Source organism: Microcaecilia unicolor, chromosome 2 (assembly GCF_901765095.1).
Source record: "Microcaecilia unicolor chromosome 2, aMicUni1.1, whole genome shotgun sequence".
Classification (NCBI taxonomy): Eukaryota; Metazoa; Chordata; class Amphibia; order Gymnophiona; family Siphonopidae; genus Microcaecilia; species Microcaecilia unicolor.
In genome coordinates, this window is record NC_044032.1 from 394,150,146 (window position 1) to 394,170,482 (window position 20,337).

Consider the following 20,337-nt stretch of genomic DNA (forward strand, 5'->3'; position numbering starts at 1 on the left):
TTGTACCTACGATTTGCAAAAGAATAGGGCGCAGCCTGCCGGGCCCGGGAAAAACGTCCACCTGCTGAGGTGGATGCTGAAGGCGCCCGGTGGGAGAGCTTGTCGAGGGCGGTTTCCCGCTGATGCAGTTGGTCCACCAGCTGCTCGACCTTCTCACCAAAAATGTTATCCCCCCGGCAAGGGACGTCGGCCAGTCTCTGCTGGGTGCGGTTGTCCAGGTCAGAGGCACGCAGCCATGAGAGCCTGCGCATCACTATACCTTGGGCCGCAGCACGAGATGCCACGTCACAGGTGTCATAGATACCCCTGGACAGGAACTTTCTGCACGCCTTCAGCTGCCTGACCACCTCCTGATAAGGCCTGGACTGCTCCGGTGGGAGCTTATCGACCAGGTCCGCCAGTTGTTGCACATTAGTCCGCATGTGGATGCTCATATAGAGCAGGTATGACTGGATGCGGGTCACGAGCATGGAGGATTGGTAGGCCTTCCTCCCAAACGAGTCCAGAGTGCGAGACTCCCGCCCCGGGGGCGCCGAGGCGGTATCCCTCGAACTCCGTGCCCTCTTGAGAGCAGAATCCACGACCGCCGAGTCATGGGGCAGTTGGGGCCGCATTAACTCTGGGTCAGAGTGGATCCTGTACTGGGACTCTGCTTTCTTGGGAATGGTGGGGTTAGTTAACGGTCGCACCCAGTTCCGAAGCAGTGTCTCCTTGAGGACATTGTGCAGCGGCACCGTGGAGGACTCTCTAGGTGGTGATGGATAGTCGAGGACCTCGAGCATCTCGGCCCTCGGCTCTTCCACAGAGACCACGGGAAAGGGAATGCTAATAGACATATCCCGCACAAAGGAGGCAAAGGAGAGACTCTCAGGAGGTGAGAGCTTCCTCTCCGGTGAAGGCGTGGGGTCCGAGGGAAGGCCCGTAGACTCCTCTGAGGAGAAATATCTAGGGTCCTCCTCTTCCCCCCACGAGGCCTCATCCTCGGTATCGGACATAAGCTCATGTAGCTGAGTCCTGAACCGGGCCCGGCTCGACGTCGAGGCACCGAGGTCTCGGTGTCGTCGAGCGGTGGACTCCCGCGTCGGCGGGGACGGAGTTCCCTCCATCGACGGGGACTCCACCTGCGTGGCGGTCGAGACCGGCGCCGCAAGCGGCGGCGGTGTCGACGGCCCCGGCGCCGGGCTAGAGCTCGCCGGCGCCACAGACATCGGCGCCGAGGGCGCAAGCACCCCCGGCGCCGGCACAGCCTGGCGCATCAGCCCTTCCAGGATCCCCGGAAGGATGGCTCTGAGGCACTCGTCCAGGCCCGCTGCCGGGAAAGGCGGTGGGGCCGGTAGGGGTGTCGGTGCCAGAAGCTGATGGGGGCCAGGAGACGGCACCGAGGTGCCGGAACCCTGACGCGTCGGTACCTCCACAACCGACGGGGACCTCTCCTCTCGGCGATGACCCTTCGGCGTCGCCTCCTCTCCGATGTCCGGATGCACCGAGGGCGACCGGTGACGACGCTTCTTGTCCTTCTTTCGATGCGCGTCACCGGCGCCGGGAGGTATGGAGGAGGAGGAGGACGATCCCCCTCGGTCTCGAGGAGCCGGGTCAGACAGGGTTCGGTCCCGTGGACCACGGGCTGAGGGAGTGACCGGGGCCGACTGCCCACGCGGCCGCTCACCTCCACCCTCGCCGGCAGACCGGCGGGCCCTGTTCTCCTGGGGTCGATGCCATCGGTGCCGATGTCTCGGGCATCGATACCGGTACCGAAGGACCGGGCGTCGATACCGATGCCGTCGAGGTCGACGTCGAGGGGCCGGCGCAAGTTCCAAAAAGACGGTCCCGCAGAACTTGCCTCGCAACCTGAGTCCGTTTCCGGAGACCGAGACACAGGGAACACGACTTGATATTGTGCTCCGGCCCGAGGCACTGGAGGCACCAAGCGTAGGTGTCGGTCTGCGAGATCGGCCGGCCGCAGCGACCACACTTTTTAAATCCACTCGGGACCTTCGAGGACATCGACGGAAAAATCGCGTCGGCGAAGTCAAAGTCGTCAATGGTGGCGAAAATCACACCTCGAAAAAGGAAACGACCGTGCGGCCACTAGGCCGCAATGTGGCGTCCCCGCTGGAAGCGAGGGAAAAAGGGAGCGCGTGCTCCACACGCACAGGTTCTTTTTTTTTTTTTTTGAAAAAGAAAAAGGAAACCGGCGGTAACAAAACTAAATAGAAAAATAACGATCCGCGTAAACGCGATCGACTTTCCGGCGGCTGAAAACAGAGAGAGCGGCAAAGCACGACTCTCTCCAGACGCGGAAAAAAAGGAACTGGCGGGAGCGGTCGCGCACGGGCGGGAAGACGGCCGCGCATGCGCGGTGGGCGTGCCCTGCGTGCCGACCATCCCGCGAAGCCTTTTCCGGTTGGTGGGGGCTGCCGCGGACGTCACCCAGTCGTGAGAACAAGCAGCCTGCTTGTCCTCGGAGAACTCGTTTTACTCCTTGCTCACTAAACCGCCTAGAACTGGTATAAAAACCATGTTGCTGGCTCGTTAGGCTTTGTGCATCTGGACCTCAATCAGGAAGAAATAATTGTCTTTGAGGCTGCATGTCTTGAATTCCACTGGCATTTTAACCTTAGGTGAAGTGGCTCTGGATCCGCCAGCTGAAGGGATTTATGAAGCTTTATAGTGTTCAGTACAATGTTATTCAATTTAAAACTTCAGAAAATGCTAATGCTGACACCAAATGACAAGCGCAATTATCTCTAACTGCTAGCATCACATAAAGTGATGCACTAGGATATTTCAACACAAATTTATTCAGAAGCAAAAGCCACAATGTGGCCCAAAGTGAGAAGGACGCACAAGCCACATGCTCGCAAGTGCGAGTGTTCTGCTGAAATCAAGGAACAACATAACATGTAAATTATGAGAAAAAAGTATCCCAAATGAGACCAGTTGTTAGATTTATTTATTTATTTGTTACATTTGTATCCCACATTTCCCCACCTATTTGTAGGCTCAATGTGGCTTACATAGTACCAGAGAGGTGTTACAGACTCCGGTGTAAACAAATACAAAGTGATGTTGTGGTAAGATAAAGTTCATGTGGCACAACCACACTAGGGAATCGTACAATGGAAGAGTTGTGTTATGTGCATACAAATTCAGAGTACATTCAGGGCTTATATATCCCACTCTCCTGCTTATCAGCAACTACAAATTTTATAAAGACAACTACTATGGCAATGTTCTGGTATCATGCCAAAAAAAAAAATTAGCCCAACTCAATTTTTGGCATTTATAGTTGTGTTTGTCCTGCAAATTTCTCCCCATCTCAGAACGATCTTCTGACAGGAAGAGAATGCAGCCTTCCTGGTAGCACATGACATGGGGAAAGGAAGAATTCTCCAGTTTCTTCCCTCTCCTCCATAGTTATCAGATATTTCTCACTTCTACAGTGGTTTTCCAATCTCTCCTGCAGTATTTTCACCTGACCCTCATGGTCTCCCATGATCTTTCAAACATTTACTCTCCCTGGAAGAGAAGCCCCTGAACTTCCTGCTTCTGATTACCACTGAACTACTAGCAACTGTTGCCATCTAGGTTTCAAAACTGGGATATGCATCTGACATCAAGGCTTTCATTATCGAGCGTTCACAACAATGAATCATGTTTGTACATCGCGTTATTACGCGTGCCACAAATGTTTTCCCAAAACCCTGTGAAACACTGAAGTGGCCTTGGACCCTTGGAGAGACTGTGGTGGGGGAGAGAAATGGGAAACTCTGGGAGAGATGGAAGAAAGGGAAATAAAAATTAGAGAGATTGCAGTGGGAGAAATTATAATTAATTAACAATTTTGTCCCCTTAGTGGCAGGGAAGGGTATATTGGAGGTATCTGTGTCAAAAAAAAAATATTTGTTGTCAGGTCAGAGGCACATGTAACAGAAATAGGTTCACTTATTTACTAATAAAATTTACACATGAAGAACTAAGAAAAGTGTTATATGTTAGGATACTGTGATTTAAAGTCCAATGCCGTACTGGACCTCTCGTCTTGACTATTGCAACCTTCTCCTCGCTGGTCTCCCGCTCAGCCACCTATCCCCCCTTCAATCTGTCCAAAATTCCGCCGCACGTCTTATCTACCGCGTGAACCGTTACTCTCATATCACCCCTCTCCTCAAGTCGCTTCACTGGCTCCCGATCCGCTACCGTATACAGTTCAAGCTTCTTCTATTGACCTTCAAGTGCACTCAATCCGCAGCCCCCCATTACCTCTCTACCCTCCTCTCCCCCTATGTTCCCACCCGTAACCTCCGCTCTCAGGACAAATCACTCCTATCTGTACCCTTTTCCACCACCGCTAACTCCAGACTCCGCCCCTTCTGCCTCGCATCACCTTATGCCTGGAACAGACTTCCTGAGCCCATACGCCATGCGCCCTCCCTGCCCATTTTCAAGTCCTTACTCAAAGCCCATCTCTTCTCCCTTGCTTTTGGCGCCTAACCACCCTCCCCATTCATGATACCTACACTGACTACATAGTTTGTTACCTTTAGATTGTAAGCTCTCTCGAGCAGGGACTGTCCTTCCCCATGTTTAAACTTGTACAGCGCTGCGTAACCCTAGCAGCGCTATAGAAATGCTAAGTAGTAGTAGTAGTAGTAGTGAACATATAGTAACACACATAGTAGATGACGGCAGAAAAAGACCTGCACGGTCCATCCAGTCTGCCCAACAAGATAAACTCATATGTGCTACTTTTTGTGTATACCCTACTTTGATTTGTACCTGCCCTCTTCAGGGCACAGACTGTGTAAGTCTGCCCAGCACTATCCCCGCCTCCCAACCACTGGCTCTGGCACAGACCGTATAAGTCTGCCCAACACTATCCCCGCCTCCCAACCACCAGTCCCGCCTCCCACCACTGGCTCTGGTACAGATATACACTCTTAACTAGTTATGTAAAATATAAGACACATATTCAAAATCCACCCTGTTCAGAGTTTGATTCTAGTGCAGGGGTTCTCAACCTAGTCCTTGGGAAATGCCCAGCTAATCAGGTTTTCAGGATAGCCACAATGATTATGTATTATCTCCACTGTATGCAAATCTATTTCATGCATATTCATTGTGAGCATCCTGAAAAACTGATCTGTTTGAGAACCACTGTTTTACTAGAGTGGTCTGTGTGTATACAGTTCCTTCTGGGTTGCTTTTCATAGGTGAGATAGCTCAGAGCGAGATTCTTACCTGCTTAGGTATCTGGCCAAAGTTGTTAATAAAGCCTATGGTTGCAGTCTCTTTCAAAGGATCATTGATGTTGTAGATATCTACTTGCCCTTCATAGAAGAGATGATGGAAGACATTGACAGCTTCCACTGCAGCAGGGCCCTGCTGTTTATAGCCAAAGATTAGGTCAATCCATTCGTGCAGATGTGCGCTGACAAAATCGCATTCCAGGGCCTGAAATTCCAGATTAGTGCATCACAAAGGAAAAGGACATAAGATTTTCTCAAACATTGTTAGCAATCTGAAGCATACAAAGCATCCTACTAGTTGAATTTTTTTTAAGAAGCAATACCATTCAACTACATTAAAAATTAGTAAGTTAATTCTCCAGAAAATAAGACTAATGCCACATTTTGGCTGACTAAAGGTGAGGATGACTGGCTTTGAAATGGTATGACGAATAATCAGTCATTAAAAATGTAACTTAACAGTACTGAATTGGTATAAAACTCAGTAAATCAAGATAAGAGCAATGAAAACCACTTTATGGGGGTAATTAAATAAGAGATTTTCATGCACAATCCCTGCCGTACACACGAGACCTCTCATAAAATTATCCTATGTGTAGAAGTGTGTGCTGTAAAGACAGCATGTACTTTTACGTGATCCACATGTCATTAGGAAAGGACATTTCTTTCCTACCTCTCGGTGAACTCTGATGAATTCACGAGGATCTCCTTTTGCCCATGGTGGTAGTATCACATCTCCAAGTTTTGTGCCATTTTGCTTGGAACCTAGTAGATCATCAATGAATTAAAAAAAACAACAACACAATAATCATCATCAAGTAAAGCCTGCAAGAGGTTCAATATTTATAAATCAGTGGCTGTTAAAGGAATATCTATAATTATGGTGCAACGGTAAATGATACCATTGTCATAGGTCTAACAACATTACATACTTAAACTTCATTTTTCAGTTATAATACACGGTTCTAGTGGCCATATTTATTCTGGAGAAAACTGAAGACTCAACTTTCAGTCCCTGGTGGTCTTTGAGCCGCTCCATGAGAATCACTAATCCCCCTTCACAAAACATTGCCCACTCCAGCAACTCTCACCCTCTCTCTTCTTGGCCAGTATGGCACAGGTCTCCTTTTACTATACCCATTCTCATATCCCTCTGATCATCTCATTCACAGCCTGTGCCCCCATTCTAATTTTCTCACTCATATCTGACAGTTCCTCCAATCTTCTCACTCAGATGCCACAGCAACTTCAATCCTGTCCTGTCACTCATTTTCTCTGTTCTTTTCTCTGGAAAATCCCTTCAATCCTCACACTTTCCCTATGGCCCCTTGCTCCATTTCTCCTTCCTTCAATTCCTTTATTCATTCTCCCACTCCCCCACTGCTGTAACCACTGACAGAAGCAGCAGGGCACAAAAAGCTAATATAACAAGCAATAGGTCTTGGAAGCCAACACATCAAATATTGGAAGAAGCTATAGATTTAAGAACATAAGTATAGCCATACTGGGACAGATCGAAGGTCAATCAAGCCCAGAATCCTGTTTCCAACAGTGGCCAATCCAGGTTACAAGTACCTGGCAAGATCCCAAAACAGTACAATACATTTTATGCTGCTTATCCTAGAAATAAGCAGTAGATTTTCCCCAAGTCTATCTTAATAATGGCTTATGGTCTATAAATTTCCAAATTACCTCTGGAAGTTTTGTTAAAAATCGGTGTTACATTGGCTCCCACTTATAAGGTCAAAACTCTTCAAGAAGCACGTCATCCTGTGTGACGCTAGGCTGTGGACAGATCGAGAACTGCCCCAGGAATTAGATTCTATCATCAAACTAACTACCCCAAAGTGGCATGAGGTGCAGAAGTGTGGAAAGCATCTGAAGTGCCAGTCCTTTGAGCTACCTGCTGGCCCTCATGGTGTCTATAAAAATCATCTTTCCACTCCTTGCACCTGGATATGTTGCCCTCAGCTTGCTGGATTTTGCTATAATAGTATCCACATTTCAGATATGCTGTGCAATTGTTATGCCATGTTCTGTTCAAGTTCTTAATGGCTTTCTTGCATTTTGGGAAAGTATTTTAAATAAGTTTGGAATTTGGTGTGGTAGTGTGCTATAATATATTTCTTTCCATTGTAGTTGTTTATGAGAGAGCAAGGGAAGAGTGTTGTTGCAACAGGGGTTGTGCAAGTGATGCTGATGTTAGGGGATGATTTTCTAACCAAGTGTATGTGTTTATATTCTCTATATTATTAAGGGTGTGTTTTGGGGAGTCCTTTTGTATTTTACTGCAGCAAGTTCAGCATTTCTATAGCTTCTGTTTTGATTCTATCTATGCATGACTGCCATTGTCATAGTTTATTGAAATGTTTGTGGTGTTAACTCCCAAATAAAATAAAAACAAAATTTAACTGCCCTCCAACATAATCACGTGGGAACAGTATTCCTCCAGGAAACCCATCTTTATAATATTGATCATCAGAAATTGGTCCATGAATGGGTGGGGCATTGTTTCTATTCTTCAGCTCTAGTACAGCATAGATACTTACCTGCAGCAGGTATTCTCCGAGAAAAGCAGGCTGATAATTCTCACAAGTGGGTCGGTGATCCACGCTGGCCTGGGAACCGGCTTTTGAAATAGCAAAAAAATTTGCTACAGCCTTCTTAGCGCGCCGCGCGTCTGGCTGCACCGAGTGCCTTCTTGCCCGCCATGCGGCTGCACTCCTCAGTTCAGTCATGAGTAAAAGAGAAATAGAGAAGACAACTCCAAGGGGAGGTGGGCGGGTTTGTGAAGATTATTGGTCTGCTGTTCTCGAAGAATACCTGCTACAAGTATCTTTGCTTTCTCTGAGGACAAGCAGCCTGAAATTATCCTCACAAGTGGGGTATCCCTACAATCCAGGCTCACTCAAAACAACAAATGGAGGTCAATTGGGCCTTGAAACTGTGAGGAAGCAACGTAGATTAACCTGAAACTATATACACTAGCTGAAAGTGCAGCCTGGAACAAAACAAAATGGGACTAGGGGGGTGGAGTTGGATTCCAAACCCCAAACAGATTCTGCAGCATTGACTGCCCAAACTGACTGTCGCGTCGGGTATCCTGCTCAAGGCAGTAGTGTGACGTGAATGTGAGGACTGAAGACCACGTTGCAGCTTTGCAAATCTTTTCAATGGAGGCTAAGTGAGCCACCGACGCAGCAATGGCTCTGACATTATGAGCCGTGACATGGCTCTCCAGAATCAGCCCAGTTTGGGAATAAGCAAAGGAAATGCAATCTGCTAGCCAATTGGAGATTGTGTGTTTTCCCGATGGTGACTCCCCTCCTGTTGGGATCAAAAGAAACAAACAACTGGGCAGACTGTCTGAAGGGCTTCGTCTGCTCCATGTAAAAGGCCAATGCTCTCTTACAGTCCAAGGTGTGCAAGCTGCTTTCACCAGGGTGGGCATGAGGATGGGGAAAAGATGTTGGCAAGACAAATGACTGGTTCAGATGGAACTCCGACACCAACTTCAGCAGGAACTTAGGGTGCGTGCGGAGGACTACTCTGTTGTGATGAAACTTAGTATAAGGTGCATCCACTACTAGAGCCTGAAGCTCATTGACCCTACAAGCTGAAGTAAAAGCCACCAAGAAAATGACCTTCCAGGTCAAGTACTTCAGATGGCAGGATTTCAGTGGCTCAAAAGGAGCTTTCATCAGTTGGGTGAGAATGACATTGAGATCCCATGACACTGGAGGAGGTTTGACAGGGGCTTTCACAAAAGCAAAACTCTCATGAAGCGAACTAAAGAGATAGGCTTACCTTCTACATGTTGTTAAGCACTAATTGCAGTAAGGTGAACCCTTACGGAGTTGGTCTTGAGACCAGAATCTGAGAAGTGTAAGAGGTATTAATCAGGGTCTGTGTAGGACAAAAATGATGTGACAGCAAGGCCGTAGATGCCCTGACGGCAAACCTCCTCCATTTAAAAGAGTAACACTTCTTAGTGGAATCTTTCCTGGAAACAAGCAAGACTCGGAGAAATCCTCCGAAAGGCCCAAGGAAGCGAATTCTAGCTCTCAACATCCAGGTCGTGAAAGCCAGAGACTGGATGTTGGGATGTAGAAGCGACCCCTCATTCTGTGTGATGAAGGTCGGGAAACAATCCAATCTCCACGGTTCCTCGGAGGACAACTCCAGAGGAAGAGGGAATCAAATCTGACACAGCCAGTATAGCACAATCAGGATCATGGTTCCACGGTCTTGCTTGAGTTTCAGCAAGGTCTTTCCCACCAGAGGTATGGGAGAATACGCATACAGAAGGTGTTTTCCCCACTGTAGGAGAAAGGTATCTGACGCTAGTCTGTCATGGGCCTGAAGCCTGGAACAGAACTGAGGGAACCTTGTGATTGATTTGAGTGGCGAAAAGATCCACTGAGGGGGTGCTCCATGCTCGGAAGATCTTGCGGGCTATGCCCATTTTCAGCAACCGCTTTTGAGGTTGCATTACCCTGCTCAGGCTGTCGGCCAGACTGTTGTTTATGACTGAGATAAGTGGCTTGGAGAAACATGCCATGACAGCGCACCCAAAGTCACATCTGGACGGCTTCCTGACACAGAGGGTGAGATCTGGTGCCCCCCTGCTTGCTGGTGTAGTACTTTGCAACCTGATTGTCTGTTTGAATTAAGATAATTTGGTTGGATAGCCGATCTCAGAAAGCCTTTACAGCGTTCCAGATCGCTTGGAGCTCCAGAAGGTTGATCTGAAGATCTGCTTCCTGGGGGGGGGGACCAGGCTCCCTGAGTGTGAAGCCCATCTATACGAGCCCCCCACCGGAGGAAAGATGCATCTGTCATCAGCACTTTCTGCGGCTGAGGAATTTGGAATGGATGTCCCATGGGAAACCATCCTGATCTTTTCTTCTGCACAAGGAAGTACCTGGAATAGAATCCCAGCCCTTCTTCCCCTGGTGGAACGGGCTCGACCGCTTGGGCCTTTAGAAGGGCAGAGAGTTCCTCTGCAAGTATCCACTTGTGCTGAGAGCTGAACGAATGAGATCTCGGTGTGCAATTTAGGGGCTTGGATTCCAGACTGAGGGTGTATCCTAACCGGACTACCTGAAGAACCCACCAGTCGGAGGTTATGAGAGGCCTTCTTTGGTGAAAAAAACATTAACCTTCCCCCAACCGGCAAGTCGTCCGGCACGGGCACTTTTATTGCAGCTATGCTCTCCTGGAGGCAGTCAAAAGCCCATCCCTTGCTTTTGCTGGGGACCAGTGGGGGAACTGGGCGCATGCTGTTGATGGGAATGAGTGCACTAGGGATGAGCCTGAGTAGGCAGGCGAGAGATGGGAGCATACCTACACCTAGAATAGGAATAGGGAGCACTCCATGACCCACCAAAATACCTTCTGGTTGAGGAGGTGGTAGCAGAAGGTGCCCGGTGGGAGAGAGACGCCACAGCATCTGTGTGCTTCTTGATATGGTCAACGAGATCTTCCATCTTCTCTCTGAAAAGGTTATCCCCCCCACAAAGAACATCTGCAATTCTCTGCTGGACCGAATGGTCCGGGTCAGAAACATGCAGCCATGAGAGCCTGCGCATTGCTATACCTTGAGCAGAGATCCTGGATGCTACATCAAAAGTGTCATTAAGTGCCCCTGGCCAAAAATTTACGACACGCCTTCTGCTATTTGACCAGCTGGCGAAAAGATTAGGCCTGCTCCGGAGGGATGACATTGACCAAACTAGACAGCTGCCGAACCGAATTCCGCAAGTGGATGCTCATGAAGAGCTGGTATGATTGTATACTGGCAGCGAGCATGATGGCCTGATACATTTTCCTCCCAAAAGAGTCCAAGGTCCTAGCTTCTGTGTCTGGGGGCGCCGAAGCATAGTCTCTAGAACTCTTGGCTCTTTTGAGGGCAGAGTGCACCACCATGGAGCTGAGGGGTCACTGAGACCTCATCAACCCAGGCTCCCCATGGATCCGATACTCAGAATCAGTCTTCTTTGGGACAATGAGGACAGAGAGGATGCCCAGTTTCAAAAAGACTTCCTTGAGTACCTTATGCAAAGGAGCTATCACTGCCTCTCTAAGTGGAAAGGTGTAGTCCAGGACCTTGAGCATCTCAGCCCTGGACTCATCCTCCACATCTATGGGGAATGGAATGGCCTGAGCCATTTCCCGTACAAAAGATGAGGAGGAGAGGCACTCAGGAAGAGACAGTCTCCTTTCAGGTGGAGGGGAAGGTTCAGAGGGAATCCCAAAGGACTCATCTGAGGAGAAGTACCTGGGATCTTCCTCTGACTTCCACAAGTGTTCTTTCTCGGTGTCAGAAAGCACGTTTCCATTTAAGATATTGACCATTTAACCCTACTTTGTTTTCTATCTTTTAATCAGGTCTTAATCCAATAGGACACTACCTCCTATTCCATGACTTTTTAGTTTCCTCAGGAATTCTTCATGAGATATTTTATCAAAAACCTTCTGAAAATCCAGATATATATTACCTTTATTCATGCATTTATTCACCCATTCAAAAAAAATGTAACAGACTGGTGAAGGAGGATTTCCATTGGCTAAATCCATGTTGGCTTTGTCCCATTAATTTCTGTCCATGTATATGTTCAGTAATTTTCTTCTTAGAATCACTACCATTTTGCCCAGCACCAATGTTGGCTCACTGGTTTATAATTTCCTGGGTCACCTCTGGAACCATTTTAAAAACTAGTGTTACACTGGCTACCCTCCAATCTTCTGGTACCACATTTGATTTAAAAAATATATGACAAATCACTAATAGATCTGCAAGTTCATTTCTTAGTTTTATCAATTATCTTTAGTTTGTCAAATTCCCCTATTAAATCTTCAAGGTTTCCAGAAACTTGCATCAGTCTCTCTGACTCATCACCATTAAAAACAATTTCTAGCAATTGAAAGGCTTATTTCCAAAACCCTCTAAGTCCAATGAAACTAATATTGACTTAGCGGATATTGAAAATAAGCCCTTAAATTGTATTCCCTCCCACTCCCCAATATTTTCCTCAGTGAAAACTGAAGCAACGAATTCATTTAGTCTCTCCACTATAGTTTTTGTCTTCCCTGCAAGCCCCTTTTACACCTGGATCACTTAGTGGTCCAAATGATTCTTTTACTGACTTCTTAGTTTTGGATGTACCTAAAAGTTTTTATTATGTGTTTTTGCCTCTGAGGCAAGCTTCCTTTCAAAGTCTCTCTTTGCCTTCCTTATCAGCACTGTGCATTTGACTTGCCATTCCTTATACTGTTTGCTATTATCTTCAGTTGGATCCTGCATATAAGTACACACATTTTATAACAGCCGCATTGCACAAAGAATATGATGTATAAAATCACCTCCCCAGAGGGTAATTTTGTAACAGGCTGTCCAACCTGTACAGCAAGTATGTGCCTAGATTACATCAGTTTTCTAATAGAAAGCAGATGTATACTTTTGCATAGAAAATTAACCCAAAGTCCAGGTACACATTTGCATCTATTCTCTGGCATGTACACATTTTCTGAGTTATCTTATACACATTTATATAAATAATGTACGTAAGTCCAAACCTCACTCCAATCCTTTTCCTGAAAACACCTTTTAACTAGATGTGATAAATGTGTGTGTACAGAGGCTGTATGCTTGTAAATGTATATGCATTTACTCCCAGTAACTTACTTAACTTAGTAGGTGACAGCAATAATTTTATAAAAGGCCATGTGTGTGCATAAAAAGCTGTTTCACCTGTGAAAAGTTACCACCACAAAAACAAATCATTATACTTCTCACATCTTGTTTTATTTTGGAATTTTTACCTAGTAATTTCCTTCTGGACTAACTTTCACTTGCTACTCTGAGTGATAAATTAGAGGTGTGGTGGGAATGACAGACATGTGATAAAACACCACTTAAATGCAGTGACCTGAATAATTATAGTTGCAGGACACAGTGAAAAATGATGGCCAAAACAAGGGACACTCTCTTCAAATACCCGCAGGACAGCTTGCACACCTCTAGTAACATTGATTTCATTTTAGTATAAACAGTAATAATAGTGTAAAAGTACCTAAGTCAAAATTGTTGGAGTTGAGGAGAAACTCCTGAAGGTAAAAGAATTCTGGGATGAGCTCTTTGACATCTGCCATGTTATGTTTGGATGCTGAATACCAGGCTTCTCGTACACTGTGAAACATTCTGTCAGCCAGGTCAAAGTGGCCTCCCTATGGAACAAATAAAAAACAAAACCCCACAATGAGCTTCATGACAAAATGTGTCTCGGGACAGGAGATTCTAGCAAAAAATAAGGACATAAAATCAAGCAAAGCAAAATGTGGCACTACCAAAACAAAGTTGTTAGGAGACTCTCTCTTTGTTGCCCAGGAACAAATAAGTACCTGTATATAATACATAAAACTACTTTGATTGTAACCACAGAAAGACGGTATATCAAACCCCACCCTTTTTCCCTTTTCTCTATACATATATACAACTTTGCTACATTTTCATGCTGTCCTTCTGTCCATTATGCTCCAAAAAAACACATTCACACTGCTCTTTTGGTACACAGAGAGGGGTAATTTTAAAGATTTTTTTCCACATAAAGGCTGTTTTACATGCAGAAAAGGCTATGTGCATGGAAAAATGTGCCAGAAGTGGTGCTGGGTGCAGCGGAAGCAGAACTGTGATGAGCACACATATTTTATAACACACACAAATGTCCCAGCGTGATATCAAACTTTCTAACTCCACTTAGATCAATAAAGTAGTAATGTGGACCATCAGGTGGTTATTTACAATTTCAGCAGTGTGTATCTTTCAGACTAAAAGTGTGTATCTCCATACATCCTCATTGGTCCAATTACTATCTCCAGGCATTTTATTAGTCAATATCTAAAATGTAAACCTCAATATTAAAAATAATTATTTAGTATCTGTGACACAATAGTGTGTTTTAAACCTGTAAAATTGCCTTAACTCTGCATTTCTCTAGTTTGGCCAGCAGGTGGTGCATGTTTTATGTTAAAGCTGTTATAGAAAAGTGCATGCCCTCTTTTAGTTTCACTTAGTGAAGAAGTGAATCTACAGTACTGTGAGCAGTATATTTTTAAAACTTGTTGACTGTGCTCCGATTAGCATGGAGTTTGAAATTATCCAGCAGTTGCTGGCTGTTGTTTCAGTTTCGGCCCAGGGAGAGACAGAGAGAATGCTCTTTGCTGAAGCCCTGTAAAAAAAAGTTATATTTGATAACTGGTGAACAGCTACATGTCCTGATCTCCCAAGGTACTTTCTAGGAAGTAAGCAAATGTTTAGTTATTGTTATAATTGATCCATATTTCAATTACCTGCTACTGTCTGCTAACTGCACTATTTTGTTCCACTTCGATTTTTTTAAAAGACAATAAACAATATTTATTTTATTGCCTCTCTGTCTGGCCCCAGTAACCTAGAAATCACTGGGGATAATTTGAGAGCGGGAAACTTGCTCAGAGGTGGTTGGGATCTAGTCAGTGGGAGGAGAGTGCTAGTGTAGAGCACAAGCGACAGGTGCAAGTGGACATGAGCTGTGCTGGGGATAGACCCTCTAAGTGGCTGCAGGGTAACCCCAGGTAGGTGACTAGGCGTTTCATGACAGCATCTATCACAAAAATGCAAAACTATATATTACAAAAATGTTTAAAAGATCATAAAGAAGCTATCTTGCATTATTATCAACTGATCGCAAGCTATCACTTGAAAGCCAAATAAATTCCACTAGAAAGAAAATGTTCTTCTCGTTGTGGAAACTTAAATGAATTAAACCTTCCTTCCCGAGAGAAGTATTTCGTAATCTAATACAATCAATGGTATTAAGCCACTTAGACTACTGCAATGGAATTTACACAGGATGTAAAGAACAATTTACAAAGAAACTTCAGACTGCCCCAAACATAGCAGCCAGATTAATGTATGGTAAATCCAAATTCGATAGTGCTAAACCTCTTCGAGAAAAACTGCATTGGCTTCCAATTAAGGAGCAAATCACCTTCAAAATCTGCACCCTAGTTCACAAAATTCTTTAAGGAGAAGCCCCAGGATACATGACCACCTTAATTAACCTACCACCCAAGAATACATCCAAATTATCCCATTCATACTTAAACCTTCATTACCCTAGCTGCAACGGCCTCAAATATAAATCCACTTATGCTTCCTCCTTCTCCTTTATAAGTACTCAACTATGGAATGCACTGCCAAAAACTGTAAAAACTATTCACAATCATCTTCATTTCAGGAAATCACTCAAGACCAGCTTATTCGGAAAGGCCTACCCCAAGGATCCAACATACGTCCCTACATCCTGCAACACAGCAAATTAATGGACCATTCTGGACACTCTTTCCCTTCCCTCCTTTTTCCCTGTATACCATGTTCTGTTGATACTTCCTGATCACTACACTATATTGTATTTGTATATTTACCGGATTGTCGATTGCCTCTACGGTTTGATGTAAACCACATTGAGCCTGCAAATAGGTGGGAAAATGTGGGGTACAAATGTGATAAATAAATAAATGTATGATTTATGTCAAAATTCATAATTTCTATGATTATTATCATTATAAATTAATATTGTTTTTTTTTTTTGCTTTATGGCTGGTCAACAGTTGTTGCTCCTGATGCAGCCTTGCTACTCTGAGGGATAAATTAGAGGTGTAGTGGGAATGGTGGACATGTGATAAGACACCACTTAAATGCAATGACCTGAAAAAACTATACCTGCAGGGCAGAGTGAAAAATGATGGCCAAAACAAGGGACACGTTCTTGCACATCTCTAGCAACACTGTTCTCACTTTAGAATAAACATTAATAACAGTGCAAAAGTACCAAGTCAAAATTGGAGTTGAGGAGGAACTCCTGAAAATAAAATAAAATAATTCTGGGATGAGCTTCTTAGCATCTGCCATGTTATGTTTGGATGATGAATTATTGTGGACCTTAACTTTGGAAGTATCTGGCCCATTCTGCTTCTGTCATGACTATGTGCTGGGATAAAGAAGTTATTTTAACCGTAGCAGGTATTCTCTGAAGACAACAGAACTTCAGGTATGGATGATGTCATTGACAGAGCCTGGTATGGAAGGCAGTAGCCCAGCAACTTTTTCTAGAAGTGTTTTGAGTAGCCTCACAGTGCATATGCAGCTTTTCTCCAGGAACTCCTCGGTCCATTACAAGCTAAATGAGTGCAACTCCTCAGGGAGGTGGGAAGTTTGTGAGGATTTAAGTCCTGCTGTCTTCCAATACCACCCACTCCAGCTACGTTTTCTTTCAGTACAAGTAGGGCTGTAAATCTTCATGTCTACAACTCCCTAGCTACAGGCTACCTTACAACATATTAACAGTGAATACAGCATATTGTTAGAGAAAGTATAAGTATAGCAGAATAACAAAAGGGATAAGTAGGTAGAGATAGGCAATGGAGAAGGAAGAAAGATGGGAGATATGGTCTGGATCAATGTCGTTGTCGTCTGGATATGTGTTGGGTAGATGTGTTCATAAGATTAGTCTGGGTCATTTGGATAGGCTTGCTTGAATAGATGGGTTTTCAGTGCTTTCCGGATTGATCGGATAGGTCTGGGGAGGGCATTCCAGAGTTGGCTGCCTAAGAAGGAGAAGCTGGATCCATAAAGGGTTTTGTACTTGAGTCCTTTGCAATTGGGGTAATGCAGGTTAAGGTAATTTCGAGACGCTTCAGACATGTTCCTGGTTGGGAGGTCAATCAGATTGAGCATATAGTCCGGAGATTCACTATAATTCTACCTGATAAGCTCTAATTGCACTAAGGTGAACCCTTACAGAGTTTGCATTTAGACCTGTCTCTGACAAATGTAGAAGGTATTCAAGGAAAAGTCCATAGACCATTATTAAATTGGACTTGGGGAAAATATTTCTGGGATAAGCAGCATAAAATGTTTTGAATTTGGGGGGATCCAATCTTGCCAGGTACTTGTGACCTGGATTGGCCACTGTTGGAAACAGGATGCTGGGCTTGATGGCAGTATGACAGTCCAGGACAGCAGAGTCAATAAACTAATAAATTGAACAATGAACTGTAAAAGGAAAAAATGGTAGAAATATAGCAACAACAATAGGTAAATCAAACACATATTGATATTAAAACTAACTAAACATTTGTTTACTATCTAAGCAGTACTTGTGGAGTCAGGAAATATAGCTGCTCACAAGTTATAAAATATAACTTCTAACAGTGCCTCAGTGAATAGAACTCTCTCTCTCTCCTCTCCCCATCTGAGACTAAAGATTACCTCACAACTTGGGTGGGAAAAAACTGTCACTTCTGTAACAGCTTTACAAAAAAAAAAGTCAGTCACCATCTGCTGGCCAAACAAGGGAAATGCACTTCATGAAATAATATAGTTCACAGGCTTGGAAACTCACTGTTTTGCCACACCTACAATCTACCTTTGTTAGTTAGAAAGTACTAGAGTTGTCCATCGATAAAAGGGGCTAAATGCATGACTAATCGCAATCAAACGTTTTAATTGCTCGATTAATCTGTGCTCCGTTTCCTGGATCTACTGTCTATTCACTATTTCTTTTTTTTTTTTCACTTCCTGCCTGCCCTATATTCATCTTTCACATTCAACTTTCTACCATTTTTCTTCTCCCTGCTCAAAATTATCTAGTTTCCATCTCTTCTCTTCTCTCCATGAGCACCATCTCCTCCCGGTTTCTCTTCACCTTCCATGGATACCATCTCCTCCTGTCTCTCTTCTCTTCCATTCCCTTTCTTTCCTCGGGCAACATGTCCTCCCCTCCCTGAGCACCATGTCCTCCCAACTTCCTCCTCTCCCCTCCCCTTCCTGGGCACCATCTCATCCTTTCTCCTTCTCTTCCCTTCCTCTCCATGGACACCATTTCATACATACATAGTAACATAGTAGGTGATGGCAGAAAAAGACCTGTACGGTCCATCCAGTCTGCCCAACAAGATAAACTCATATGCGCTACTTTATATGTATACCTGACCTTGATTTGTATCTACCATTTTCAGGGCACAGACCATAGAAGTCTGCCCAGTACTAGCCCCACCTCTCAACCACCAGTGCTGCCACCCAATCTTCACTAAGCTTCTGAGGATCCATTCCTTCTGAACAGGCTTCCTTTATGTTTATCCCACGCATTTTTGAATTCAGTTACCGTTTTCATGTCCACCACCTCCCACGAGAGGACATTCCAAGTATCTACCACTCTCTCCGTGAAAAAATACTTCCTGACATTTTTCTTGAGTCTGCCCTCCTTCAACCTCATTTCATGTCCTGTAGTTCTACCACCTTCTTGTCTCCGGAACAGGTTCATATGCGGATTAACAGAATCGAGGTAACCTTGCAGATTAATACCTTTCAAATATTTGAACGTCTGTATCATATCACCCCTGTTTCTCCTTTCCTCCAGGGTATATATGTTCAGGGCCGCAAGTCTCTCCTCATACGTTTTGTAACGCAAATCCCATACCATTTTTGTAGCTTTTCTTTGCACCGCTTCAATTCTTTTTACAGCCTTAGCAATGTACGGCCTCCAAAACTGAACACAATACTCCAGGTGGGGCCTCACCAACGACTTGTACAGGGGCATCAACACCTCCTTTCTTCTGTTGGTCACACCTCTCTCTACACAGCCTAGCAACCTTCTGGCTATGGCCACTGCTTTGTTACACTGTTTCATCACCTTCAGATCCTCAGATACTATCACCCCAAGATCCCTCTCCCCGTCTGTACATATCAGACTCTCACCTCCTAACACATACATCTCGGGTGGATTTCTACTCCCTAAGTGCATCACTTTGCATTGAATTTTAATTGCCAAACAGACCATTCTTCTAGCTTCTGCAGATCTTTTTTCAAGTTTTCCACTCCCTCCAGGGTGTCCACTCTGTTACAAATCTTGGTGTCATCCGCAAAAAGGCAAACTTTACCTTCTAACCCTTTGGCAATGTCACTCACAAATATATTGAACAACATGCCCCAGCACCGATCCCTGAGGCACTCCACTAAGGAAAGTGTAATGCTATTCTTTTCCCAGCAATAGATTAAAGTGTCCAATGACAATATGGAATAAATACAATAAAAACAGCACATTCTAAACAACCTGAATTTAACAAGAAATGGATACTACTATCCACTTAAGTGGATGGGACATAATGTAATTACATTAGGGTGGGAATAAACCAAGTAAACAATGGGTAGCTCTTACCTGCAACCTTAAGAAAATTTGTGTGAAGGGCTCCATGCGAACGAGGTAAGAGGCTACTATCATTGCAGAGGAATAATGGGTGCCATAATGATAAGCCGGAGTTTCCCCTGAAAAAGAAGATTAAAGTCAGTAGGAATAATGTGTGTACTGTGTTAAATACTGGAACTCCAAAACTGAACTACAATGGTTAGGTTTTTTTTGGGTTTTTTTTTTTTAAATGCTTGACACCACACTGAAAGATAAACCAGCTATTCAGTGCCGGTATGCAGATACTAGGTGGTGCTGAAAATCCAAACTCTGTGCTGGTCAGATGTGCTATCCAGTTAGCAGTGATACTCAACCACTAATCAGACAGCTCAGCAGATAAATCTAGGATAGCCTTTTTTTTATGTCTTAACTTTATTGAGATAGATACCTGGTTAGCAGTACGAATATCACTGCTAATCGGATAACCCCTGGCTCTACCCAAGCTCCTCCCACGGACAGGTCTGGTACTAACTTGATACTGCCAAGACAGTCTGAGGAAATATTCAGCGGCACTATCACATTAGCCGTGCGGCTGTTAGCTCTGCTGGTTCCCTGCCCTGGAACAAGAAGTAATGCCAGAGGGAGCAGGGAACCGGCAGAGCCGACAGCCGCACGGCTGCTCCCTGCACCCCCCTTGCAGCATGCACCTGGGACTGACTACCCCCACCGCCCCACCCTTGATACGCCACTGTGATTAGCTACTTACCTGTAAGCTGGTGTTGTCCGAGGACAGCAGGCATATATTCTCACATATGGCTGACGTGATCCATAGAGTCCAATGCACACACTGCCTAGTGCAC

At 44.9% G+C, this 20,337-nt stretch overlaps 1 protein-coding gene across 5 annotated transcripts in view; it reads right to left on the reverse strand.

Moving 5' to 3' along the window:
* The window catches only part of WDFY3 (WD repeat and FYVE domain containing 3), a 655,707-nt gene that overhangs the window by 74,552 nt on the left and 560,818 nt on the right, over positions 1-20,337 (reverse strand). For all 5 annotated transcript variants that reach the window (XM_030190597.1, XM_030190598.1, XM_030190593.1 and 2 more), the window contains 4 exons: positions 19,511-19,617; positions 13,325-13,478; positions 5,923-6,014; positions 5,242-5,454 (listed from right to left, as the gene is read on the reverse strand). In XM_030190597.1, the coding sequence (XP_030046457.1) occupies positions 5,242-5,454; positions 5,923-6,014; positions 13,325-13,478; positions 19,511-19,617 (566 nt within the window). The remainder of the gene's footprint in view (positions 1-5,241; positions 5,455-5,922; positions 6,015-13,324; positions 13,479-19,510; positions 19,618-20,337) is intronic.